General features: G+C 34.2%; 2 protein-coding genes across 7 annotated transcripts; one reads left to right on the plus strand and one right to left on the minus strand.

Annotated features, from left to right (window-relative positions):
* The first annotated feature begins 3,796 nt into the window (after positions 1–3,796).
* Positions 3,797–12,018, plus strand: LOC104908368 (hypothetical protein). Its single transcript, XM_010697483.4, has 5 exons — positions 3,797–4,001; positions 4,091–4,176; positions 4,672–5,054; positions 11,584–11,660; positions 11,764–12,018. Exons 1-5 carry the CDS (start codon positions 3,943–3,945, stop codon positions 11,912–11,914), a joined length of 756 nt encoding a protein of 251 aa, XP_010695785.1. The 5' UTR covers positions 3,797–3,942; the 3' UTR covers positions 11,915–12,018.
* A 1,223-nt stretch (positions 12,019–13,241) lies between these two features.
* On the minus strand, positions 13,242–18,768 carry LOC104908369 (uncharacterized). Of its 6 annotated transcripts, XM_010697486.4 has the most exons (12): positions 18,637–18,764; positions 18,286–18,349; positions 18,084–18,198; positions 17,925–17,981; positions 17,767–17,829; positions 17,618–17,686; positions 17,437–17,529; positions 17,109–17,213; positions 16,957–17,034; positions 16,308–16,436; positions 14,555–14,657; positions 13,242–14,379 (listed from the first exon to the last, which is right to left on the minus strand). In XM_010697486.4, the coding sequence occupies exons 3-12, from the start codon at positions 18,189–18,191 to the stop codon at positions 14,189–14,191; spliced, it is 996 nt and encodes a 331-aa protein (XP_010695788.1). In that variant the 5' UTR covers positions 18,192–18,198; positions 18,286–18,349; positions 18,637–18,764; the 3' UTR covers positions 13,242–14,188. The 6 variants fall into 6 exon arrangements, with proteins under 6 accessions (XP_010695788.1, XP_010695786.1, XP_019102583.1 ...); XM_010697484.4 differs by lacking the exon at positions 18,286–18,349 and having other exon boundaries at positions 18,637–18,768; XM_019247038.3 differs by lacking the exons at positions 17,767–17,829; positions 18,286–18,349 and having other exon boundaries at positions 18,637–18,768.
* Between the last annotated feature and the right edge of the window lie 3,031 nt (positions 18,769–21,799).

A 21,799-nucleotide genomic window follows, 5' to 3' on the forward strand; every position in this document is an offset into this window, starting at 1 on the left:
TTCTGTTAAGATAAGTTTAAATTAATTCAGATTAGTTCACTTAAATTCTCGTAAGTTTCAATAACTTGACGTAAGTTTGATTTATCATATTTGCATATATTTTTTAGGTGAATTTAGGTTATGTTTTATGAACATTTTGGTGTAATGTAGTTCATAGCTACATATAATTACTTAAGCTGTAAAATATTACTCTTGTGTATTTTCGGTGTTTTTTTATATGAATTTAAGTATTTGAGAATATATTTGGATTATCATTGGACAAGGTTGAGTATTAGGAATATATGGAAGGACGTACATTGCATAAGTATCGTTAAGGATATTTTGAGTGCAAATTTGAGCCAAAACAAAGTTGGAATTTATAGTAGAAATGTGGAAATTAAGTCATAACTACTCTTTTGTCCAGAATTTGTGATGTGTTAGTGATAATTGAATGATTTCAGTGGCATTGAAAACTATACTTGAGTCTTGAAGGGCTTCCCAATGATAGATGGCACGACCCAAGATGAATTCTATATCCATGCAAGTTCATACGGTTATACTGAAACCTGTCTGACGTGTACGTATTAGCTTATTCCGCCCATTTAAGGATTTAATGCACTTTCCTCTTTTTGTAACTTAATTATTTTCCTACTAGTATTAGAAGATAACATATTATGTTAGAAGATTTCGAATGAGGTAAGGATACCCTTTTTCGTTATTCAAACGTAGACGTTATTTTTCTTTCCTTTTAGTTTTTCTCTCTAGTTTTTCTGAGACTCATACAATCATAGTTTTAGTCCTAATTTCAATTACACTCCCTTGCAATTAATTTAAGAAAGTTTTATTTTTAATTCTCTATAGTTATATTTCTTCCTTACTGTTTCTTTGTTTATTGATTTGATTTTCTTGGTATTCTTTTTTTAAATTCTAGGTTAATTCCTTCATTCTAGTAATCATGAGTTATTCATTGAATTTGATTATTTCTTTTGTTAGCCGTGTGTGAGTAGTTTAGTTACTAGGATTTTGGGAATCTATGCATGATGATGAGGGAATAATTTGAATTATTTAATTACTTAGTAATCTTTTCAATTTCTTATGATTGAGCTCCTCAAGCTAATTTCCAAGTTAGGCAAATGTTGTTTATTAGTTTTTGCAAACACCGAATTGTGTATTGAGAAATGAAATTTCGTATAGGCTTTCAATGGTAGAACAATCCTTGCCAAAACGAGAGCGATTTGGGGAGTTTTAAGGGAGGCGATGTTAAGAGAAATTGCATGAGCCTAGATAGATTGATTTATTAAGTTTTTATTCTTTTTCTTTGCAATCTCCAATTTCATATATAATGAACCGATATCTAAGGATTTTATTATTTGATTCACATATCTGTTTAATTTGCTTGTGGTATTGTTTAATTCATTAATGTCATATCAATTATTCTTGTTAGTTTAGTATTTTTATTCATTAATAAGTGATAGTTGCCTTTGTGTTGTTCAACCTTACTTGCCTGGCTATATGGTTAAAAAGTTGTTAGGATTATTTTTGATAGGTTGCAATAACCTTATCAAAATTTTAACACCTTGTAAAGCAAACTTCAATAAGTTCCAATAAGTTAAGATAAGTTCAAATATACGATAAGTCAAGATAAATTCAAATATAAGATAAGTAAAGATAAGTTCAACTAAGTTACGAATAAAGTTAAATAAAATGCATCCATTTTCAACTATTCTCGTTGTCCATTTTCTTTTTTATATTAGTTACTATACAATTAGTCTACTACTCCCTTTTTTTTTTTTATCACTCTCACTTTTCTATGCGCGTTTCCAAATGCACCTCTTTGAACTTAAGTATTTTTCATTATATATTAGTAAAAATTATAACGATTGAATATTGATAATGTACTAATTGAGTTGAATCAAACAAGACCCCACATGACCATATTTTTTCTTATAAATTGAAAAAAAATTGAGAAGATTCTCTCTTAGTATGAACAGTGCCAAGATTCCAAGTGAGAAATGTAAAAAAAACAGAGAGTACCTTTTCCCCCCAAAAACTTCTTATAGTCTGTTCGGCAAAAGTAGTTGTAAGAGTAGCTGTTGGCTGTTCGAGTAGCTATTAGATGTTCGAGTAGCTGTTAGCAATGTGCTAGTAGCTGTCAGCTTTTAACTATGAAAGTAGCTGTTTAAAATATACTACCTCCGTTCTTTTTTAGTTGCAACGTTTGACAAATTGCACTATTCATGTTCTCTTATTTGACCACATTTATTGATTTATATGTTAAACAAAATATAGTCATGTGGGGTTTTGTTTGATTCGTTTCGATGTAAGCTTTTATAATATCAAATTTTTATAATTTTTACTTACATACAATTAGAGATAAAACGATTTGAAATTGTACATTGGCAAGCGTGAAAGTCAAAACGTTGCAACTAAATAAAAACAGAGGTAGTATATATTTGGTAAAAGTAGATGTAGAGATTGTCATTATAATATTAATTTCAATAACATAACTAATTATTGTACGATATTATGAACATGCACAATGCGTTACTTTCTTTTTATACTAGATAAATTTTATTCAATGTTTATATTAAGATCAAAATGATTAAACTTTAGCTTATTCAATGTCAAGAAAGTTATACTTTATCCAGCCCAAGATCTAGATACATCAGAGAACAAAATTATACAACTATTGATTACACATACGATCACCACAATATAGGTATCAAATTTAGCTTCTCAATACAACTAAACAAGTATAATAATTTATGGAATCCACTCTAAGTCTCTCACATGTTTTTATAATGAAACTCATCATATAATTAACATGCCATAAAGTAGAAGGGCCCAAGATACTTAAGTCTAATGGTAAGCTAAAAATGCCAGGCATGCATTTCTCCTCATCCTTCGCCTATTTCTCTTCCCCTCTCTCTCAGTTCCTTTAGAGTCACCATTAACAACCTGCAACCACCATGTCATCTCCTTCATTAATGGCTGAAACGGCTGCCTCAACCACCACCACAACCAGAACCTCCGCTACCGACCTGGCGTTGACGAATTCGAGAAGTTTTGAAGCAGACATGACCGCTTAAACACCTTCATTTCATATTGTGTGATGTTCGATTAAAAATAATTATTGCAAGAAAAATATGGATATTCCTCAACATTCATTGAATTGTGCTAGATTTCGATGAGGCAGAGCAAGAATGAAGATGAGATTAGGAATTTTTTGTAATTTTTCAAAAAAAAAAAGAAAAAAAGAAAAAAAAAGAGAACGCTACTTTCCCTCTTCCAACGCTATAAATTATGATTGTTTGCCAAAAGCTATCTAAACACTACTTCAAACTCTAACCACTACTCCAAACTCTATCAGGCCAAACACACAATTAGTGTTTTGACTTAGTCAAAATAAAAAAAGCTAGTGCAAAAGCTGTTGCCGAACAGAGCCATAGTGATAAGTGATTCTAAAGTTCGTTACCACCTAATTGATTTATAACTTTGACATTTACCCCCATGACAATCAAGTTTTAGGATAGGTCAACAACACCTTTAATAAGAATACTTCAACTCGTTTGATGCCAAAACTCCACAAGCTAATTCAAAATAATCCCCTTTCTAATTAATTTGAAGGGAGAGCTATTAATAATTACTAGTTAGTGATAAAATTAGAACAATGCCATATATTTCTCTAAACCAAAAGGTTGGCAAACTTTGGAAATAAGGATCATTAATATCCCGGTCAATTTTGGATCAGATCAGTTTTAATTGGATCAAGCATTTTCACATCAATTGAGGTATATGGTACCCGCCCCATAACCGTCAATTATGAAGCGAACAAAAGGAATCCCAATCCACTTACGACGATTTTTCTCTCTCTCTCATCTCTATTCTCAGCTACCTAATCACCTCGCACAAGTCTCTTCCATGGTGCTAATTTGACATTCAATATTTCCTCCAAATTAAAACATGGTTGCCGCTTTGCTTGTTAACCCTAATTTGTCCACACCCTTCCTTGGCTCTAAACTGTAACTCTCTCTCTCTCTCTTTCTCCGACATGTTATCTTTTACAAAATTCAATTCAGTGCTAATTTCTTTGAATATGTGTTTTTGACAGTTCTTTGCGCCAGAATTTAAGGAATTTAGCGACATATGGAGTTAATTTTAGGCTACCTAGGTGTGCAGTAGATTCCCCTTATGAAGGTACACGTTTCAGCATTGAATTTTTATTATGATTTTTGATTTTTTGTTATTTTTTATGGTAGTTTTCTTATTTCGATTGATAATTTAAGCTGGTGAGGAATTATTACTTACAGGGTAGTCGAATTTGATGATTCTTTTTCCTTTTTGAACTTCTTGTTTCCGGAATGTGTGTTTCAATTCACTTGCATAGAGTAGTTGCTTGATTATTTTAAGGAGAAGGAAAAAAGGTGAAGATGAATGATAGGAGCTTAAATTAGGAAAGGGTTGAGTTTGTGGTAGCGGTAGCGACTTGTTGAAGAATTATTACACAATTTGATCTCATAAGGTGTATGTAACAGCATAGAAAAATATGGCACTCTGATTTTGGCTAACTAATGGCTGTGCTGTATCGATTTAGGGATATGGAAAAGCTTAAATTTCATATTCTACTTGGGTTTACGGATTTTATTGCTGTGGCTGTTAAGTAGATTCTGTAATTTATTTGATTTATTGTAGGCAATGTGTCAAAGTTTCCAAGGGTGAATGTGTGGGATCCTTATAAGCGCCTTGGCATAAGTCCGTATGCTGCTGAGGACGAAATATGGAGTTCTCGCAATTTTCTTGCACAGCAATACGCTGGAGATGAGAGAAGTGTGGAGTCTATAGAGGCTGCATTTGAGAAACTCCTGATGAGAAGCTTTTGGGAGAGAAAGAAAACAAAGATCAACCTGAAGACAAGGTTGAAGAAGAAAGTTGACGAATCTCCTCCTTGGGTGAAGAATTTGCTCAGCTTTGTCGAGCTTCCTCCAACTGTCATTATTCTCAGAAGATTGTTTTTATTTGCATTCATGGCTTGCTGGAGTATAATGAATTCTGCTGAAGGTGGACCAGCTTTCCAGGTATGTTATGACTGTTCTCATTTTTTAAACTCTTTGTAATTACTTTCTCTTCATTGTGACCTGGAATTTTCTTTGAACTCGGACCTTGTTGGTTTGGATGACTTATGCAGTTTTGTGGGAAATTAGTTGCATAGGAGTAGGAAATATGATGGTTTCATACAGGATAGTGGTATGAAGATTCTTTGGCGTAATGTCTTTACAGCAAGCAATTTGCTGTTCTGGTTGTAAAGAAATGGCAGTCTTATGAAATCGAGCTAAATCATCAATCTGATTTGATAACATAGTTTTCTCTGGACTTTGCTTTAACATCTTGTGTCTGGGATTTTTGTGGTAATTCATTTTAGAGTGTTTTTGGCATGGTATTCTATGTGTCTTTACCATCTGTTGGAGTGTCTCCATGAAGTTTTAAAAGCAAACAACATTTCCTCTTAGTATGTTTTCAGTAAGCTTTCTTCTTCACTTACAGAAATAGTTTGTCTATCTTACCCTGATCTTGAAGCAGTGGTCTAATCCTTCTCTTGGAAATGTAAATAGGCGGGAGTAGATAATTCTTACACACTGTAGTAGCATAAATGATAGCTCCTGAGAATTTCTAGCTGTGGACTCAAGATTTTTGTTGTTTGACATTCTTTATAGCTGATTCAGATCTATTCACAATCAACTGTCTCGTAGGAAACTAGGGATTGCATGCTTGCCTTTACATACATAAGAAAGAGGATTGAGTTTAATGTGCGGATACAGTTGATAAGTATGCGATAACTATGACATTTATGCTCATGTTGGGGGGAGGAAGGGGGGGGGGTTGTTGAGTTTATTAGTTGAGCACTTGAGCTTGAAAACCTGTACTTAGAGGAATTTCTACCTTTTACTTGATTTGGGCTCATGATCATCTCATTTGGCAAATTACCTCAGCATCTAGAGGGACTATATAGCTCACTTACAACCCATACTTAAATTCACTTAGTTACTATGATACACAATATCGGGGTGGCTGGGCGTCGAGTTTATTAGTTGAACTTGAAAAACCTGTACTTCGGTGGACTCTCTAGTCTCTACCTTTTACTTGATTTGTGCTTATGATCATTTCATCTGGCAAACTACCTGAGCATCTAGACGGGGATCAAATAGAGCTCAATTACAACCCATTCTTAAAGTCACTCAGTTACTACGATACACAATATCAATGTTACCCTTAGTTTCTTCAGAAGGGTCCCTTTTGAGGTGGAGTTAAGGGGTTGATTGATATAGCTTTACCCTGTAATAATAAAGAGATTATTTGTATTATATTCTTCATTTGAGAACGCAACAACTTTCCTACTTCATGATAAGCACTTTCAGTCTAATTAGCCAATTTGTTTCCCTTATAATCCAAAGACAAAGAATAGTGTATTTATCGCCCCATTGGAACTTGGAGAGGGACAGCTATAATTTTTTTCTAGTTCAGAAAAGGACCCCTCAACAGGATCTGGTTTTCTGTCTGTTTTATTATGGACTATTTGGCTTTTTCTACCGATTATTCTCTATTCTAATTAAAAATTTCTTATTCGAAAAGCAAGTCTATTTAATACTAACTTCTTATAATGGAAGTATAGATGAGAAGGAAGGTGCTATGCAACTGAACTTGATTTAATTTGGAACCACAAATACAGAAGAGAGTTCAATATTGATCTTTTTGTAAGAAGCCACTTGTCCTCCTTTTTGGGGATAAGTCCCACTTACCAAACTTTAGAATAACAGAGTGGCAAGTGATAGTTTAATTGTTTTGAGAAATGAGTTCACAATATAGCCTTTGACGAGTAGCTTATTATTACACATGAGCCGAAAAGGCCCATTTACAATTATTAGTTGAGCTCAAACTATGCAAATGCAATCACAAGCAAATGATGCTCTGTCTTATGGGCTAGAATGATGTCCTGACTTAACCTCTAACATCTTGTGCCTAGTTTTTCTAATTAGATGCACAGACCATAGGTTATAAAGCAACCTTTGACAACTTGGACTTTCTAGATTGTGTATGAAGCAATGGAGTTCCTTTCCTGCGGGAGTGAGATTGTAGGCTTATGAGTTTTCAAGTGGGGGGGTAAGAGTGCTATGTTAAAGTGAAGGCATCAATAGAGGTGATGTTCATTATTTTCCTCTGAGTTAGAGGTAAATTCTCTAATCTGACCATCTACTACCTAATCCTGGAATCTATTGCTAATTGTTCTTAAAGAAAATCTATATACTTCATCCACCCCAAATTAGTTGCAACATAGGAGAAGGCAAATGTTTTAAGGAGTGCATGTGGAGAGGGTTTAGGGTGAGAGAAAAAAAATAGAGGGATCCATGTGATAGGAAAGAGATAGAGAGTATTCATTGCCACGTGAAGTAACAATTTGACATTTCTAAAATGGGAAGTGTTGCAACTAATTTGGAATGAAGTATGAGTTTTTAAGTGAAAAATGAAGGCTAACAATATGAGTTCATTACGAACATTGTCTTATGTATCAGTAGTTTGAGATGTTTCTGACATCCTTGCACGAGTTTGTAGATCTTCAGCTCCAAACATGTGAAATCCTCTTCTTTCCTGAATTGCCTTTCTATGTGAAAAATAGGACTCAAATTTACAAGGGAATTTGTCATAGATTTGCGGTCATAATTGATTGCAACTTGTAAAGGCATAAAGTCAATTTCAATGAATGAGATGCTTTCTTATATATAAGAACATCCCACAGGTTGGTCGTTGGAATGAAAATTTTTTGCTCCACAACTCTGTTAAGGGCCTTTGAGCTCTATTATGAGGGACTTCTTTCAAAAGACCTTGAAGTAGAAATTTGTTAAAAAAACTCGGTATGAATCCAGTGCACACTATTTCCAATAGATGTTATATAGGTTGTAATGATTAGAACTTCTACTATTTTGTCTTTCTCTCTCTTCAGATTTCCTTGCCTTTTCAATTTCTCTCTCATAACTAGTTCATTTTCTCCCTTTTCAAGTTCTTACTCTATTTTTCAGCTTTTGTGATATAGTTGATTGTACAATTAAACCCGTTATAGAAGATTAGGATTATATTGTCGGTTTCGATATAGTGTGTTTGTGTGTGGTATAGTGTGTTTCTCTATGCTATATTGTGTTTATTTGTGATAGTGTTTCTTTGTACTATAGTGTGTTTGTGATATAGTGTATTTCTTTCTCATATAGTGTATCTGTTTGTGGTATAGTGTGTTTCTCTGTATTATAGTTGATTCTACAATTGAACCTATTATAGAAAATTAGGATAATATTGTCAGTTTCGATATAGTGTGTTTGTATGTGGTATAGTGTGTTTCTGCAATAGACTAGCCTAGGGAGAGGGGCACTTTTGGTATTTCATAATTAAGTAATTTCAATAGTAGCTGAAGAATAAGTTAGCAAGTTAGGGAGGTAATATTTCTATAAATATAGGAACATTAGGGAAAGAGAAATCATGTTGAATATTGAGTAGTGTTTTGGGTGAACTTTTAAGAGTTCAATGGGAGAGAACAAGCCTCTATAAAGTTTGTAATTATCACCTTATTTTACTATTTTTTTTCCAGAAATTACCAATCAAAGTGCATCTTAGTTATATATCAGTTTTCTAAATATAGTCCAAGCTATGTCAGTGCATGACAAATGGTATCAGAGCCTCATAGTGGTGGCCTAGAACCAGCCAGCCGTGACCAACAAGGACATTGGTCCTTATGGGGGGACAATGTTATGGACTGATCCCATGGAAATGATCCCACACCGACCGTATGGGAGGTTGGTGTGTGGTTTATATAGGACAATGGGCTCTCCTCCTCTTGAGCTAGCTTTTGGGAAGTGCATTCCTATTGTTCTATAACAAAAATGTTATGAACTGATCCAAGGAAAGGATCCCATATCGACCGTATGGGAGGTTGGTGTGTGGTTTATATAGGACAATGGGCTCTCATCCTCTCGAGCTAGCTTTTGGGAAGTGCATTCCTATTGTTTTATGACAAATGGTATCAGAGCGGAACGATTAAGAAAGCAGAATCATGATGAAGAGCTCAAGGAAAAGATACTCAAATAACCTCCATTGTTAAACCGGCAGAAAAGAAAAAGGTTAGCAAAATCACCCTACTTACTGTCAAGGCAATTCCGGTGGTTGGAGAGATAAGCAATCTAGTGCCAGATGTTGTTAAAAGTAGAGAGGGTAACAGTTAAGACCTGGTTGCCAACAGCAAATTTAGTGGTGAGTACAAGAAAAACTTCACTGTCACTAATGAAAAACTCCCAGAAGAAAATGATGACTGACACTTCAATGGTAGATGTGATGGCAAGTGGGGCGTTTTGGCAAGACGAAACATCAATGACGGTTTAAGAGTTGTTGCCGGAAAATTTAGGGGATCCGGAGCAATTCCTGTAGAGCGTGGAGGCATTGGGGGTTGCGGATCCGGCGGCCGACCTGGTGGTTCCATGAGAAATGGAAGCTACAGTGGTGGTGTTGGGGGTGGACGAGAAGAGTTTGTCCAAGTTAATTCCATCGCTAGTGTTTTGGGTGGTGGTTCGGTTGACCATAGTGGTCGTGTTGGAGGTTTTGATGGTGGTAATCGACGGTGGAAATTATCAAAGAGCTTGCAGCAGAATTTTCAAGAGAGCGGGGAAGAAGTGTATAGAAGAAGCTCCCTTGAATCAGTAATTGCCTTGGAGAAGAAGACTACTCTAGAAGATCTTCCTAGTATGGGCAATCTTGTAAAAGGGTTGAAGGATGACATCATAGTTGAGGGTAGGGTTTTTGGTAACCACTCTTTGCAAGAGTAATATGTCACGTGGGAACAAGGAGAAGCAAAAAAGGGACTCGATTAATTTAAGTGAGGTAAGTCCAACTTTTAACTTACCTACCCTTATTGAATCCCTGGGCATTCCATTTGTGATTTGAATGAGACTGGACCAATCTTTGAGCTTTGTGACTTTTTGCAGCCCCAACTTTTAAAACCTGATTATACAACCCAATCTATAGCACCTAACAGCCTCATCCATCCCCTTCCAAATCAATCCAACACAATTATTAATTACCCAGCTCAACTTTTAAAACATATTCTTCCTTATTCTCCCAACCCACATTCTGATGGCCTACTTAAGAGAAACAAGCCAGGGCCTAAGTTTGATCATCCCCTTTCCAACCCACCATTCCTATGTCCCAATCGTTCTACCCACCTATCCAGCCAACAAATTCAACTTATAAACCAAGAAATCCAATCTGGTTTTCCCCAAACAAGACTCAATTATCCGGTCCAACTTATTAAACCAAAAAATACTACAATGTAACCACCCACTTTATTGTTCGTTCAGTCCGCCAAATCCTCTTCTACTCCCACCAAAGCTACTGAACTTTTCTGCCATCCCAATTCAAATTCTACCCACTTCAATCATAACCAGACTTTTTCCCTGGATAAGCTGCTGAGCGTTTCTGCCATGGGTAAGCTACTGAACTTCTCTGCCATGGGCAAGCTACGTATGCAACTGAAATCAGCGCTGGGCAAAGAGGAGATGAAACAACACTGTAAACAGGTCTCCTCAGAAGGCAGTAACCACTATTTTCGAGGCCGGTCTAATCTATCCACCTTGAGGACAAGGTGAATGTTTGTGCGGCCGGTAATGTAATAGACTAGCATAGGGAGAGGGGCCCTTTTGGTATTTCATAATTAAGTAATTTCAATAGTAGCTTGAAGAATAAGTTAGCAAGTTAGGGAGGTAATATTTCTATAAATATAGGAACATTAGGGAGAGAGAAATCATGTTGAATATTGACTAGTGTTTTTGGTGAAATTTTAAGAGTTCAATGGGGGAGAACAAGCCTCTCGAAAGCTTGTAATTATCACCTTATTTTACTGCTTTTTTTCCAGAAATTATCCATCAAAGTTCATCTTAGTTATATATCAGTTTTCTAAATATAGTCCAAGCTATGTCAGTTCATGACAGTTTCTCTGTGCTAGTGTTTTTTTTTTTTTTTGCAAGAGCTATAGTGTTTCTTTGTGTTATAGTGTCTTTGTTTGTGATATAGTGTATTTCTATCTTATATAGTATATCTGTTTGTGATATAGTGGGTTTCTGTGTATTATAATAATGTGTGATCCGATTCACGTGTGTGAGCTTGGTGCACACTAATTTTACTGTGAACCAGATCCACACAAGTCGGATTGGAAATTTGTCATCATGCCTTCAGTTTTCCTTCTAAAAGTCCTTGCCCATCCTTTTTATCTTATTGAAATCCTATTTAAATCCCTATGATCTCAAAGCTGGATTGAAGGCCTTTGCTTGACAGTTTCATGCACAAACATGTCTTTCCTATTTTAATTTCTGCATATGCCATCCCCACTTTTTTTTTTCCCTTTCATTTCATACCCTTCCCTTTATGGATTGGATCTTAAATTTATAGCTGTAGGTCACAGGTTTTCCTAAGTTATAATAAAGGCCTCCGTATCCTGTAGATCGTTCTGCATAATTTGTAATTATTAGAACTATTAAGCATTGTTGGTGTCTTAAAGATAATAACTTGATGATGCAGGTGGCTCTCTCTCTCGGAGCTTGCATATACTTCCTAAATGACAAGACGAAGAGCTTAGGGAGGGCAGCTATTATTGGGTGAGTCAATCAAAGTTTTAAGAGTTCCTGCTAGTCTGGGTGACATCAATTCTTCACTTTTTCTGCCTTTCTTTTGGTGACCTGTTAATCTCCTTGCTTGCAGATTTGGATCCCTTGTGGCTGGTTGGCTATGCGGTTCTTGTCTGGGTCCAATGGTACCAGCAGCTATATTACCGACTACTTGGACTCTAGAACTCCTTACTTCGTTGGGAGTATTTGTCTCATTGTTCCTTGGTTGTACCTTTCTTAAGTAAAACATACATGTTTTCGCCATTGAGGATTTTGAATTCTCAATGTCTTGGAAGCTGATGTAAGTCCATGTTTCACTTAGTGGTAATAATCATTTGGATTTCTTCTATGTAGTCTGCGTTAAAGAAAGCGTAAGTTTGCATAATTCACATCACATATTGTTCTCAGATAGCTATTCAAAGCTTCCTTGCCTCGGTTGCATGATTTTGGCTGTGATGGCTATGAAATTGCCAAAAAGCTGTAGGCTGATGACTTTTAGGGAATTTGCAGTGGTTAAATGGTAATACTCCGTGATTGCGTGTTATGATACTGAGCTCTTGAAGGTGGTTTAGTTTCAGACGTTAAGAGTTTAAATATAAAAAAAACATCTTCAATATGTGATGTGAGGAGGATAGAGAGAAGGCAACCCTATAGGAGGCTTCCCATGGAGGAGGTAGGAGTAACAGGGATGGAGGAGGGAAGGAGGCTCTATTTTTGGGGTTGGTTGTTTTCGGTGGTGGGGGCTGATTTCACGGGGTGGCGGACTGAATGTTGGGGAGGGGGTGGTGGTCCAAGTGGAAGAGGAAGGCATGGGGTAGAGGAGGGGCATGGAGGTGAAGGAGAGGATATAGAAGAAGGGAATAGTCTTTTTTAAAATTTAATATCTAGAAATAAATTCAAATTGAAAATTTTAATCAATAAAATGAAGAAACGTGGATGGAATACCTACAAAAACAAGTTGTTTACCTGTCTGAACCCATTAATAGTAGATACCCAAAAAGCTTTGTTTAAGTTAATCAAAAGTATGACTTATTTTAAGCAGATCTTCCAAATACTATTAGCTTGTTATTGATAATTTTTTCAATTTTAAATGATGTTTATATAATATAACCCATAATCTGCATTTTGTTAGTAAGTTAAACTAATATACTACCTTCGTCAAACTTCAATACAATCTGACCGTGACTATTCACGTAAACTATTTTAACCACAATTTTATAGTATTATAAACATGTATATAAGATGCCGAATTTGTTTCAATATATATTTTTATAACATAAATATTATGATTTATGCTAATAGATAATCAATTAAATTAATTATCAAAGTTACCGAAAAAGGTGTGAACACCAAATTGTACCGACTAATATAATTATGTAAAAGTCAAATTGTATAAATCTTTCATGTTTACAATTTGACTCTTGTTAGTTTTTAAAAAGAGGAATTAAAAAGCAATAATGAAAATAGAGAAAGTATATCATTAGTTTCAATTGCAATTCAACACATGATCGATAAAATAGAATTTACTAGACACTAACGGTTCATTTAGTAGTCGTTAATAAATTGTGATAATGAAAATAAATTTTAAGTATAATTTTATTAGGAAAACACCCTTAAAATCTCCATGAGAAGACATTTTTCTCCATGGACAAGCAATCTCACCCATAAACTTGTGTTTTTGTCTCTAAGGGAAGGCAATCTCACCCTATTCACGCAATATTTACTTACTCCATCCGTCCCAATTTAGTTACTACATTTTAACCGTAAGCACTATTCACGTCATAACTTTGACTATCTTTTACTCCATATACATAAGAAAAAACACTCATGTTGAATCTTATTTGATTCGTCACAATTTGTATTTTCCAAATACATAATTTTTATAATTTTTTCATATATGTAACTCAAGATGGTGTTTGAAATTGCATCTCGTAAATTGTGATAAAGCAAATGTAGCAACTAAATTGGGACAGAGAGAGTAATTTGTACGGCGCGGAATACTTATATCTATTGTGTAATTGCCATTTTCAGCCATTTTTCTTGTTCTTTTTCCAGATTTTCGTGGGTTCAATTGAACCCACCGAACCCATGCTCGATACGCCCCTATAAGTGAGGTGCACCTCCCAATCCTGTGGCACAAGGTCTTAAACTCATCAAGCGAGGGAGGAGTTTGCCAAATGAGATGAGAGCCGAGCTGATACTTGTACAAGAAGAGCTAAACTAAGTATAGAGCTTGCCTCGATGTCGTATTGCAAAAGTTTCCTGATTTGTATCCAAGATGCTCATTGATCAAAATCCCTTCTACATTCTGGGATGATGATCTTAACCCTATGCACATTGATTTTGGGGTTGCCCAAAAATCTCATCAAACACCATGATCAGAAACATATTGTAGTTCCAATCAGCCCTTAGTTGGGACCTATGGAGAGTCCTAATAAATCTTGCAGCCAGATTTCAGTATGATGTTGCAGGTCAAAATTTTGTTGAAACCTCAAATGTCAGCTTAGAGTTGAAAATTCTTAAATCCAGGAATTCCAAGCCTTGTGCATCTTATTCGCAAGATATCTAGTAGCTTTGGCGGCACCTACTGTCAATACACCAGAAACAGCCTGTCTGACGCTGGAAACCATGACTTTACGTCTTATAATCTTCTCCAGGCAATTTGCAGCATCTGCTCTCGATTTTAATACAATTTTATTGACAACTGGACCTGTAACAAGGTAATAAGTAATAATCAACAAATAAGCTTCACGATTCATTTTTTAAAATTGCTTTGATATCGAATAAGCCTTGGTTATTTATATTTTAAACAGGAATAGCGCCAAAATATTCATATGTAAATTGCATGAACTAGCAGACGACTGAAAAGATCATTAGTTTCTTACCAGTACTTATGTTCTTTCTCTCTCCAAGTTTCATGCTCATGTTGCTTCTGACTGCATTTGGGAGACAAGAGACAAGGGACTGAACTGCTGGTAAACCACAATCCTGGGTTTCAGGGTAGCCAATCAGAAACAGAAACACTTGGAAATTTTTGCGCCAAATAATACGAGATTCTATTTCACATAAGCAGTGCTTCCACATATCAACCCAGCAACCCCCTTCCCCTAACAAACAAAAAGAAAAGGATTTGATAAAAGACACTACCACGGTAAGGCAAAGGGGCTGTTCTAGTCCAAAATTAACCATATTTTTCTCAAAGTTCTATCAGCATAAGCAAAGCAGTGCATCAGAGATAAACCTAAGAAAAGCTGGAGAAAAAATTTTGGAGCTGAAAACAAAGAGAATATTAGAGTTGGAAACATGAACCAGGTGATTGGCTGCTGGGCAACCAGGCCCATGTTTAGCCGATTGAATTATAGTTCCTCTGGTTTTCATTAGTTGCAACGATTTGACTTTTACATTGTTCATATACTAACGTCGACGGCTGACCTAAAAGATTTGACTCATATATAAAATAATTTTTCTCTCTTTTAGATAGGTAAGGAAGAAGCCCTAACAAGTTAGGGAAAGAGGGGAGGGGGGTTAGAGGGGAATCCAACATTGCTAGGGCTGAGAGATTTGACTCAATCTATTTCTATAAAAAAATTAAAAGTAAATAATTTTCACTAAAACTTAATTCGAAAGATATCATGATCAAAGTTGTACGTTGGCATGCGTGAATATCAAAAAGTTGCAAGAACAAAAAGCAGAAAAATTATGGAGTAACCGCAATTTCACATTATACCACTCCAAGTTAGAGAACCTAAGTGAAGTAACATGGAGTAAGAAGCATCATGAGGCCTGATTTTGCTCACACAAATTTTTAAGAAAAATAAAGTCCCGGCTAGAGCCTATCATTTCTTCTGTCAAATGTAGCTACTAGAAAACTAAGCAAGTACAATCATTTTCGTCAAGGGAGTTCAGACTTTAGAGAGTTAAGTTTGTGAGCAGAAAACCCATGTATATCTAGAATTTTGAAAATAAGTACTCATTTCGGTAAGGCAATCTTCAAGGATATATTCATTGCTTCAATGAAATTTTTATAGGAAAAAAACTGGATGGGGAAAATAAGAACAGCTTTGATCATGTGTTTCTATTCATGTTTATCTTAGGGTCTCATCTTAACAAATTTGAATGTAACCTATCGAATTTTCTGAAGTCTCACATAAATAAACTTCCATTTTACATTTTAAATATATACTCTCCCTCCGATCCGTAGTCATTGTCATGTTGGAAGTTTCAGTCTCCAAGTTGCATCAGTTACCAATATACGTACTTAAAGAAAGTTAACTTATGAAATTAGCAATTAAAGTACTACTATGCTCCTTATTTATGTTCCTACTTGGAATCTTGGCACTATTTAGAATTACATAGAATCTTTTAAATTTTTTCCAATATATAAGAAAAACATAGTCATGTGGGGTCTTATTTGATTCGTCTCAATGATACTTTAATGATATCATATTTTTATAATGTTTCACTGATACGTAAGTACATATGTTTATAGTCAAAGATGTGCATTGACAAATGTGCAAGTCAAACTAGGGACATCAATAAGGGATGTAGGGAGTATTAGTTATGTAACACCAATAAACCTTTTTCAAAATATAAATATAATGCAGCTTTTTACTTGAAAATTTTGGCACATTGCTATACCTGAGTGATATTTTCTAGGTGAGTGCCAGATGATGAGAACCTTAACAAGCCTTTGGTGGCAAATTCTTCCAAAACTGGCTTATAAATTCCTTTAAACAAATCAAACTGCCCTTGCACAATCTTTTTCACCTGCAACAAATGGAGACATGACATGAACGCACTGTGATACTGTGGATGAACAAGAGGAGGAAATTAAAACATTTGATCTGAACTGGTAAAAAAAAGGTTTAAATTATAATATGGAATTAGGAGGCACATGCTATCAGGAAGATAAGGGTAGGCCTAGTAATAAGGGAAAGGGCAAAGATATAATGTTACAAGCAAAGAGTGCAACAGTTTATCTGTACTGATTACCCAAGAGCTATTACCAACATATTGCACATAATAGTGATGCACCACAGAAAACCAGTTTCAACAAACAGCAGTTAGAAAAAGAATGGATTTGGTGCATGAAGATGGAATAACAAGGCACAAACCCCCAGAACAAGATCAGAAACCTCCAACATCCAGCTATCAGCTTTAACTAAATATTGAACCCAGATGTACCTGAGACTTTTTTTTGGTTTTACCACCCAAAACCTTGAAAAGCCACACACACAGAAAAGGGGGGGGGGGGTTCTGTGCATGGAAGAACATGGGTTGAGAATACCTTATGCCTGTCCTCTGCAAAAAGCATGCGTAGATCACCCTTGTAAGAAAGGCTGCATATTTTTGCATAAAATTCCTCCTGCATCAATATAAAATAAATATATGTTTGCGTACAAGTACTTGAAAGTGGAACCAGATGCCACAATATCGTACCTGAGTGAAATTGGGAGGTAAAAATAGCAAAGCAGCTGAGGTTGCAGCTCTTAAGTTAGAAGAGTTTATATTAGAAACTTCCAAATTATCCACAAGAACATGGACCTGAAAATAATAATAAGGCTTTAAATTCTTGAGGTTGAAATATCAAAAGAAAACATAGTATAATACCAGTTCTTATTCAGCATAATCACCATCTAGGAAAAAGTATATACCTCAAATATGGCACAAAATAAAGAGCAATGCAAGACATCTAATTATGTTCTTTATTGGGGATGGAGGCAAACACATAAGATATATAAATGGTACGTCCAATAAAAAAACATACAGGCTTTTGTAGACGACCACTCAAGTAAAACGTTTCCCAGTTCAATACGTCCTCAACCAAGTCATGCACTCTGACCACACCGTACTTAAAAGTCTGTCATTAGGAGAAAGTGGACATATTGAATTCTGCCATGGAAACAGCGCCTCTCATTTTCAAAGTTCACAACACGATCGGCCAATACCTTGTCATTCCAAGATACAAAAGGGTTGAAGTGCACTCCTACACCAATTTTATCAGCAACCTCAGTAATCTGATGAAGCAGAATTCAACATTTAGTCCAATGTAGAAAACGAAGAATGTGTGAGAGAGATATAAAGTCATAGGAAGCACCAGTTTCGCACCACCAAGGTGCACCATCCATGAGGCATAATGGTTCCTGTTCATCTTCAAGTTCTTCATTCCAAAAGACAGATATAATTTCATAATTTTGGACGGAGCACATCATTTCCCAGATAATCTACCGAGAAAAGAATGAAATCTAATCCTACCTGTGAGTGCCATTCAACAGGATCTTGAACACCAAGAATATAGTCAATCATCCGAGACTATTTGATTAAAATTTAGACAAGAAGATAAACCAAAGTTAGCCATCCTAGAAAAGCCAATTTAATAATAATAACCATCATAATTCAGACAGCTGAATGAACCTTATCATGATTGTTGGGATGCAGAGTTGAACCATAAACGCAGCAGAACTCCACTGGAGGGAGTATAGTCAGTAAGCCAGCAAGCTCTTCCCTTTTCTTCTCATCCATTATTTAGCTGACAAGTAAATATCACGTACGATTTAACAAGTTGCTTAAGCCACAAAATTGGTAAAACATCTAATTTCAGACTTCACAGTCACACCAGAGCAGGCCCGTCCATGAGCGAGGGCAAGAACAAGTAAACAATGGCATGAAAATATGCCCATCTACAAATTGTATCATAAATTTTGTTATCTTTTAGTTCCATCAAACAAACAAACATGAATTAACAAGTTATACCCAGAAATTCGAATCATAAAAACATGAAATAACCAAGTATCTGATATAAAGAAAAAATAGGTTGAATTCATGAAACAAACAATAACAACCACATAAAAACAATGGCATGAATAATCACATGAAGTAACCTAAAATCGCAATTTGACACCAAAATTCGTAACAATAACAAAAATCGTCTGAACAAGAAGATTAATCTAAGGAACAGAAGAAGAACCTGGAACGAGCTTCTGCAATTCGAGGACGAGGAAGAGGAGAGAGAAAATACGAAATTTCAGGTTCGAATGGGCGTGTGTGAGTGAAGCGAAAAATGTATGGAGTTTTTGATTGAGAAAGCCTTGGTAAAATCTAGTACTTCCTCCATAGATGTTACGCTTTTCAAAATCACGAAATTTTTGGAGAGGAGAGAGATAGAGAGAATGAAAAACAAACCAGGTGAACATGTGATAGGAGAGAGATAGAGATAAGTTATTACTCAAGATAAAAGTGTAACATCCAATTTAAAATTTACTAAAATAGAGAGTGTAACCTTTAAAAAAAACGGAGGAAGTATTAGATTGTAAGTGATGCAATTTGTAAAGAATATATTAGTTGGTTAATGCATTTATACAAATGAGATGTAATGAATTCAAGTCTTAGAACATAAATTAGTATTTGGGTTCGGGTGTTGCTTCGGGTTGGTACTGTTTTCCGAACTTGATATGCATTGTTTTCCATTCCCATTAAAATATATTAAGAAAAATTCAACATTTAAAAGGTACACATATAATAATGTGGACACTTAAAGCATGATTAAAATTTGGTTAAGATGATAATTGTGTATGTATAATATCTAGAGGTCATGGTTTCAAATCTGGTTGCAAGCTAATTTTACAATTTTTAATTGACATGACTTATGTACACATCGGACAATTTTAGTGGAGTAACAAAGGTGTCACGTGACGTGTATACATTGTCACACACGCCTTTTAATATATTTGTATAGATTTATTATAAAATTACCTGGTCTCGAGTAGGAGTGGATGGTTTCCTATTGTTAATTTTTCTTACCATTACAAAAATAATATATATATATATATATATATATATATTATATATATATATATTAATATTATATATTATATATATATATATATATATATATATATTATATAAGGGAAGGGGGGAGCAATGGTGTCCTCTTTTGAAACGCCTATTTTACCCCCCTTCCCTTTCTAAATTACAAAAGGAATGTCAAAATCAAAATCGGTACTCAAAGAAAACTACCGAAAATTAATTTACAACACTCACTCACAAATCACTTAAAAGAAGAAACTTTACAAATCACTCATACAATTGAGAAAATCACGTTATAAAAATCATGCAAATTAAATCACTCAAATAATCAGGAAGAATCATTTACAAACAAAAACTAAAACTACTAACCTAGAACGTCAATACATACAAAAACATTTACAAAAATATACTTACAAATCACTATTCTCAAGAATCATTCACAATTAATGGTGGGCCATGATGAAAAAATAGAGGTGTATTTTTAGTGAAATCAGTTAGAAGTTAAACAAGGAAAAAAATTATTTACTTTTTTTTTATAGTGTTTCCTATATATAATAAAACGTTTACATATATTTGACCTATCTTTTTCTATTATATACTAACGATTAATTATTAAGGTAAAAAGGTTTATGTAAAATATCATTTAAGAATTAAAGTACAACATATCGATCTCTATTATATAAGGGAAGGGGGGGGGGAGCTATGGTGTCCCCGAATGAAGAGACTATGTTAGCCCCTTCCCATTCTAAATTACAAATTTACTTACAAATCAAAGGGGGCATCAAACAAAAATACCAAAAATATAATTATAACAATCACTCACAAACTACAGCCTATGAAAAAATTGACATGAAATCAAAGTGTCCACTTTCTTTACAATTTATGAATTATTATACTTAATTCAAAAATCAACTAAAAAATTACAATATTAGAAATCATAAATAAATTCAATAAAATTTTTATTTTGTTCATAGAATTTAACTTTCGAAAGTAAAATAAAAAAAAAAATAAAAAATAATAATGGTAAGAGACTTAAGTGACATAAACTAAACCAATCAAATTTTGCAACTAAAAACAATTATACTTTGTATGTCTAATGTTCAAATTTCGACTCTTTTGCCGAAGAAAATCGAGTTTCTGTTTCGAAAAAAATTCAAGCACGCATCGCATGCAAAAAATTCTAGTATATATATATTATAAGCCAAGGGAGGAGGTGTGAAGTCCTCTTTTGAAGTGACTAAAATACCCTCTAATAATTTAAAACACTAATTTTCTTTTTATAAAAAATTAAAAATGAGAATCAATGAAACTTGCCATATGAGTAGGTCAAAAATGGAATATGCAATACCATTAATAACTTGACAAACTAGATTAACACAATCAATTAACGAAATCAATTAGAATCTTCAACCAAAAAAAGTTAGCAACATATCGTGATAACATGATATTTCATATTTACAAAGTTTAAACAATATGGTTTATTAACAACTATAATTGTTAAAAAACCTATACTAAAGTCGCTGAAAAGAAATTATTAAATCATCGATCGAATTTTACAGTGACAGTATTGAAAGACTAGGTTAAAAATCATTCACCTTTAATTTAAAAAGATAATAACATCTACAAAAGAACCTCAATAATTTACATCACTATCAAAATAATTTTAGATAAAAAAAATATGTCAATTTGTATATAACTACATAAGATTGTCGCGGACGCATCGCGTGCATATGCAACTAGTGTATATATATATATATATATATATATATATATATATATATATATATATATATATATATATATATATATATATATATAAATTTGGGCTCAAAATTTTTTAGGGGGTATAACTCTAATGAACAAGTGTTGTAACTCTAATCCAATCGTGTGTTTGAGATTCATTCTCATTTCTCATTTAAGTAGCATTCTCATGTGATCTTGCCCCTATATATATATATATATATATATAGGGTTGGGTTCTAATGAGAACCCTCTTATTGTGAGAACCGTGAGAACCACTTAAAATGAGCAAAAACTTCCTAAAATGAGCAAAAAAAAAGTAACAAATGCGCATAAACATAAATTGAGTAGAAAACATTAAGTTATCAAAAACGTAAAATGAACAAAAATGTAAAAGAAGAAAAACGTAAAATGAGCATAAAAAAGTTCAATGAGAAAAATAAAATGAGCAAAAACGTTGATAAATAAGCATAAAATTGTTAAATGAGCAAAATCATAAAATAAGTGAAACAAAAAATGAGCAAAAATATTATGAAATTATCAAAATCTTCGTAAAATGAGGAAAAATGAGTGGTTCTCACGGT

Source organism: Beta vulgaris, chromosome 5, assembly GCF_026745355.1.
Source record: "Beta vulgaris subsp. vulgaris cultivar EL10 chromosome 5, EL10.2, whole genome shotgun sequence".
Classification (NCBI taxonomy): domain Eukaryota; kingdom Viridiplantae; phylum Streptophyta; class Magnoliopsida; order Caryophyllales; family Amaranthaceae; genus Beta; species Beta vulgaris.

Excerpts from the sequence above, each read along its gene's own strand:
- LOC104908369 (XM_010697484.4), bottom strand. The coding sequence starts at position 18,191 with ATGGATGAGAAGAAAAGGGAAGAGCTTGCTGGCTTACTGACTATACTC. Across the intron at positions 17,035-17,108 it reads TACCTCCCAATTTCACTCAG|GAGGAATTTTATGCAAAAAT; the intron begins GTACGATATTGT and ends ATATTGATGCAG. Across the intron at positions 14,658-16,307 it reads ACCTAGAAAATATCACTCAG|GATTGTGGTTTACCAGCAGT; the intron begins GTATAGCAATGT and ends CCTGAAACCCAG.
- LOC104908368 (XM_010697483.4), top strand. The coding sequence starts at position 3,943 with ATGGTTGCCGCTTTGCTTGTTAACCCTAATTTGTCCACACCCTTCCTT. Across the intron at positions 5,055-11,583 it reads AAGGTGGACCAGCTTTCCAG|GTGGCTCTCTCTCTCGGAGC; the intron begins GTATGTTATGAC and ends TTGATGATGCAG. Across the intron at positions 11,661-11,763 it reads GGGAGGGCAGCTATTATTGG|ATTTGGATCCCTTGTGGCTG; the intron begins GTGAGTCAATCA and ends CCTTGCTTGCAG.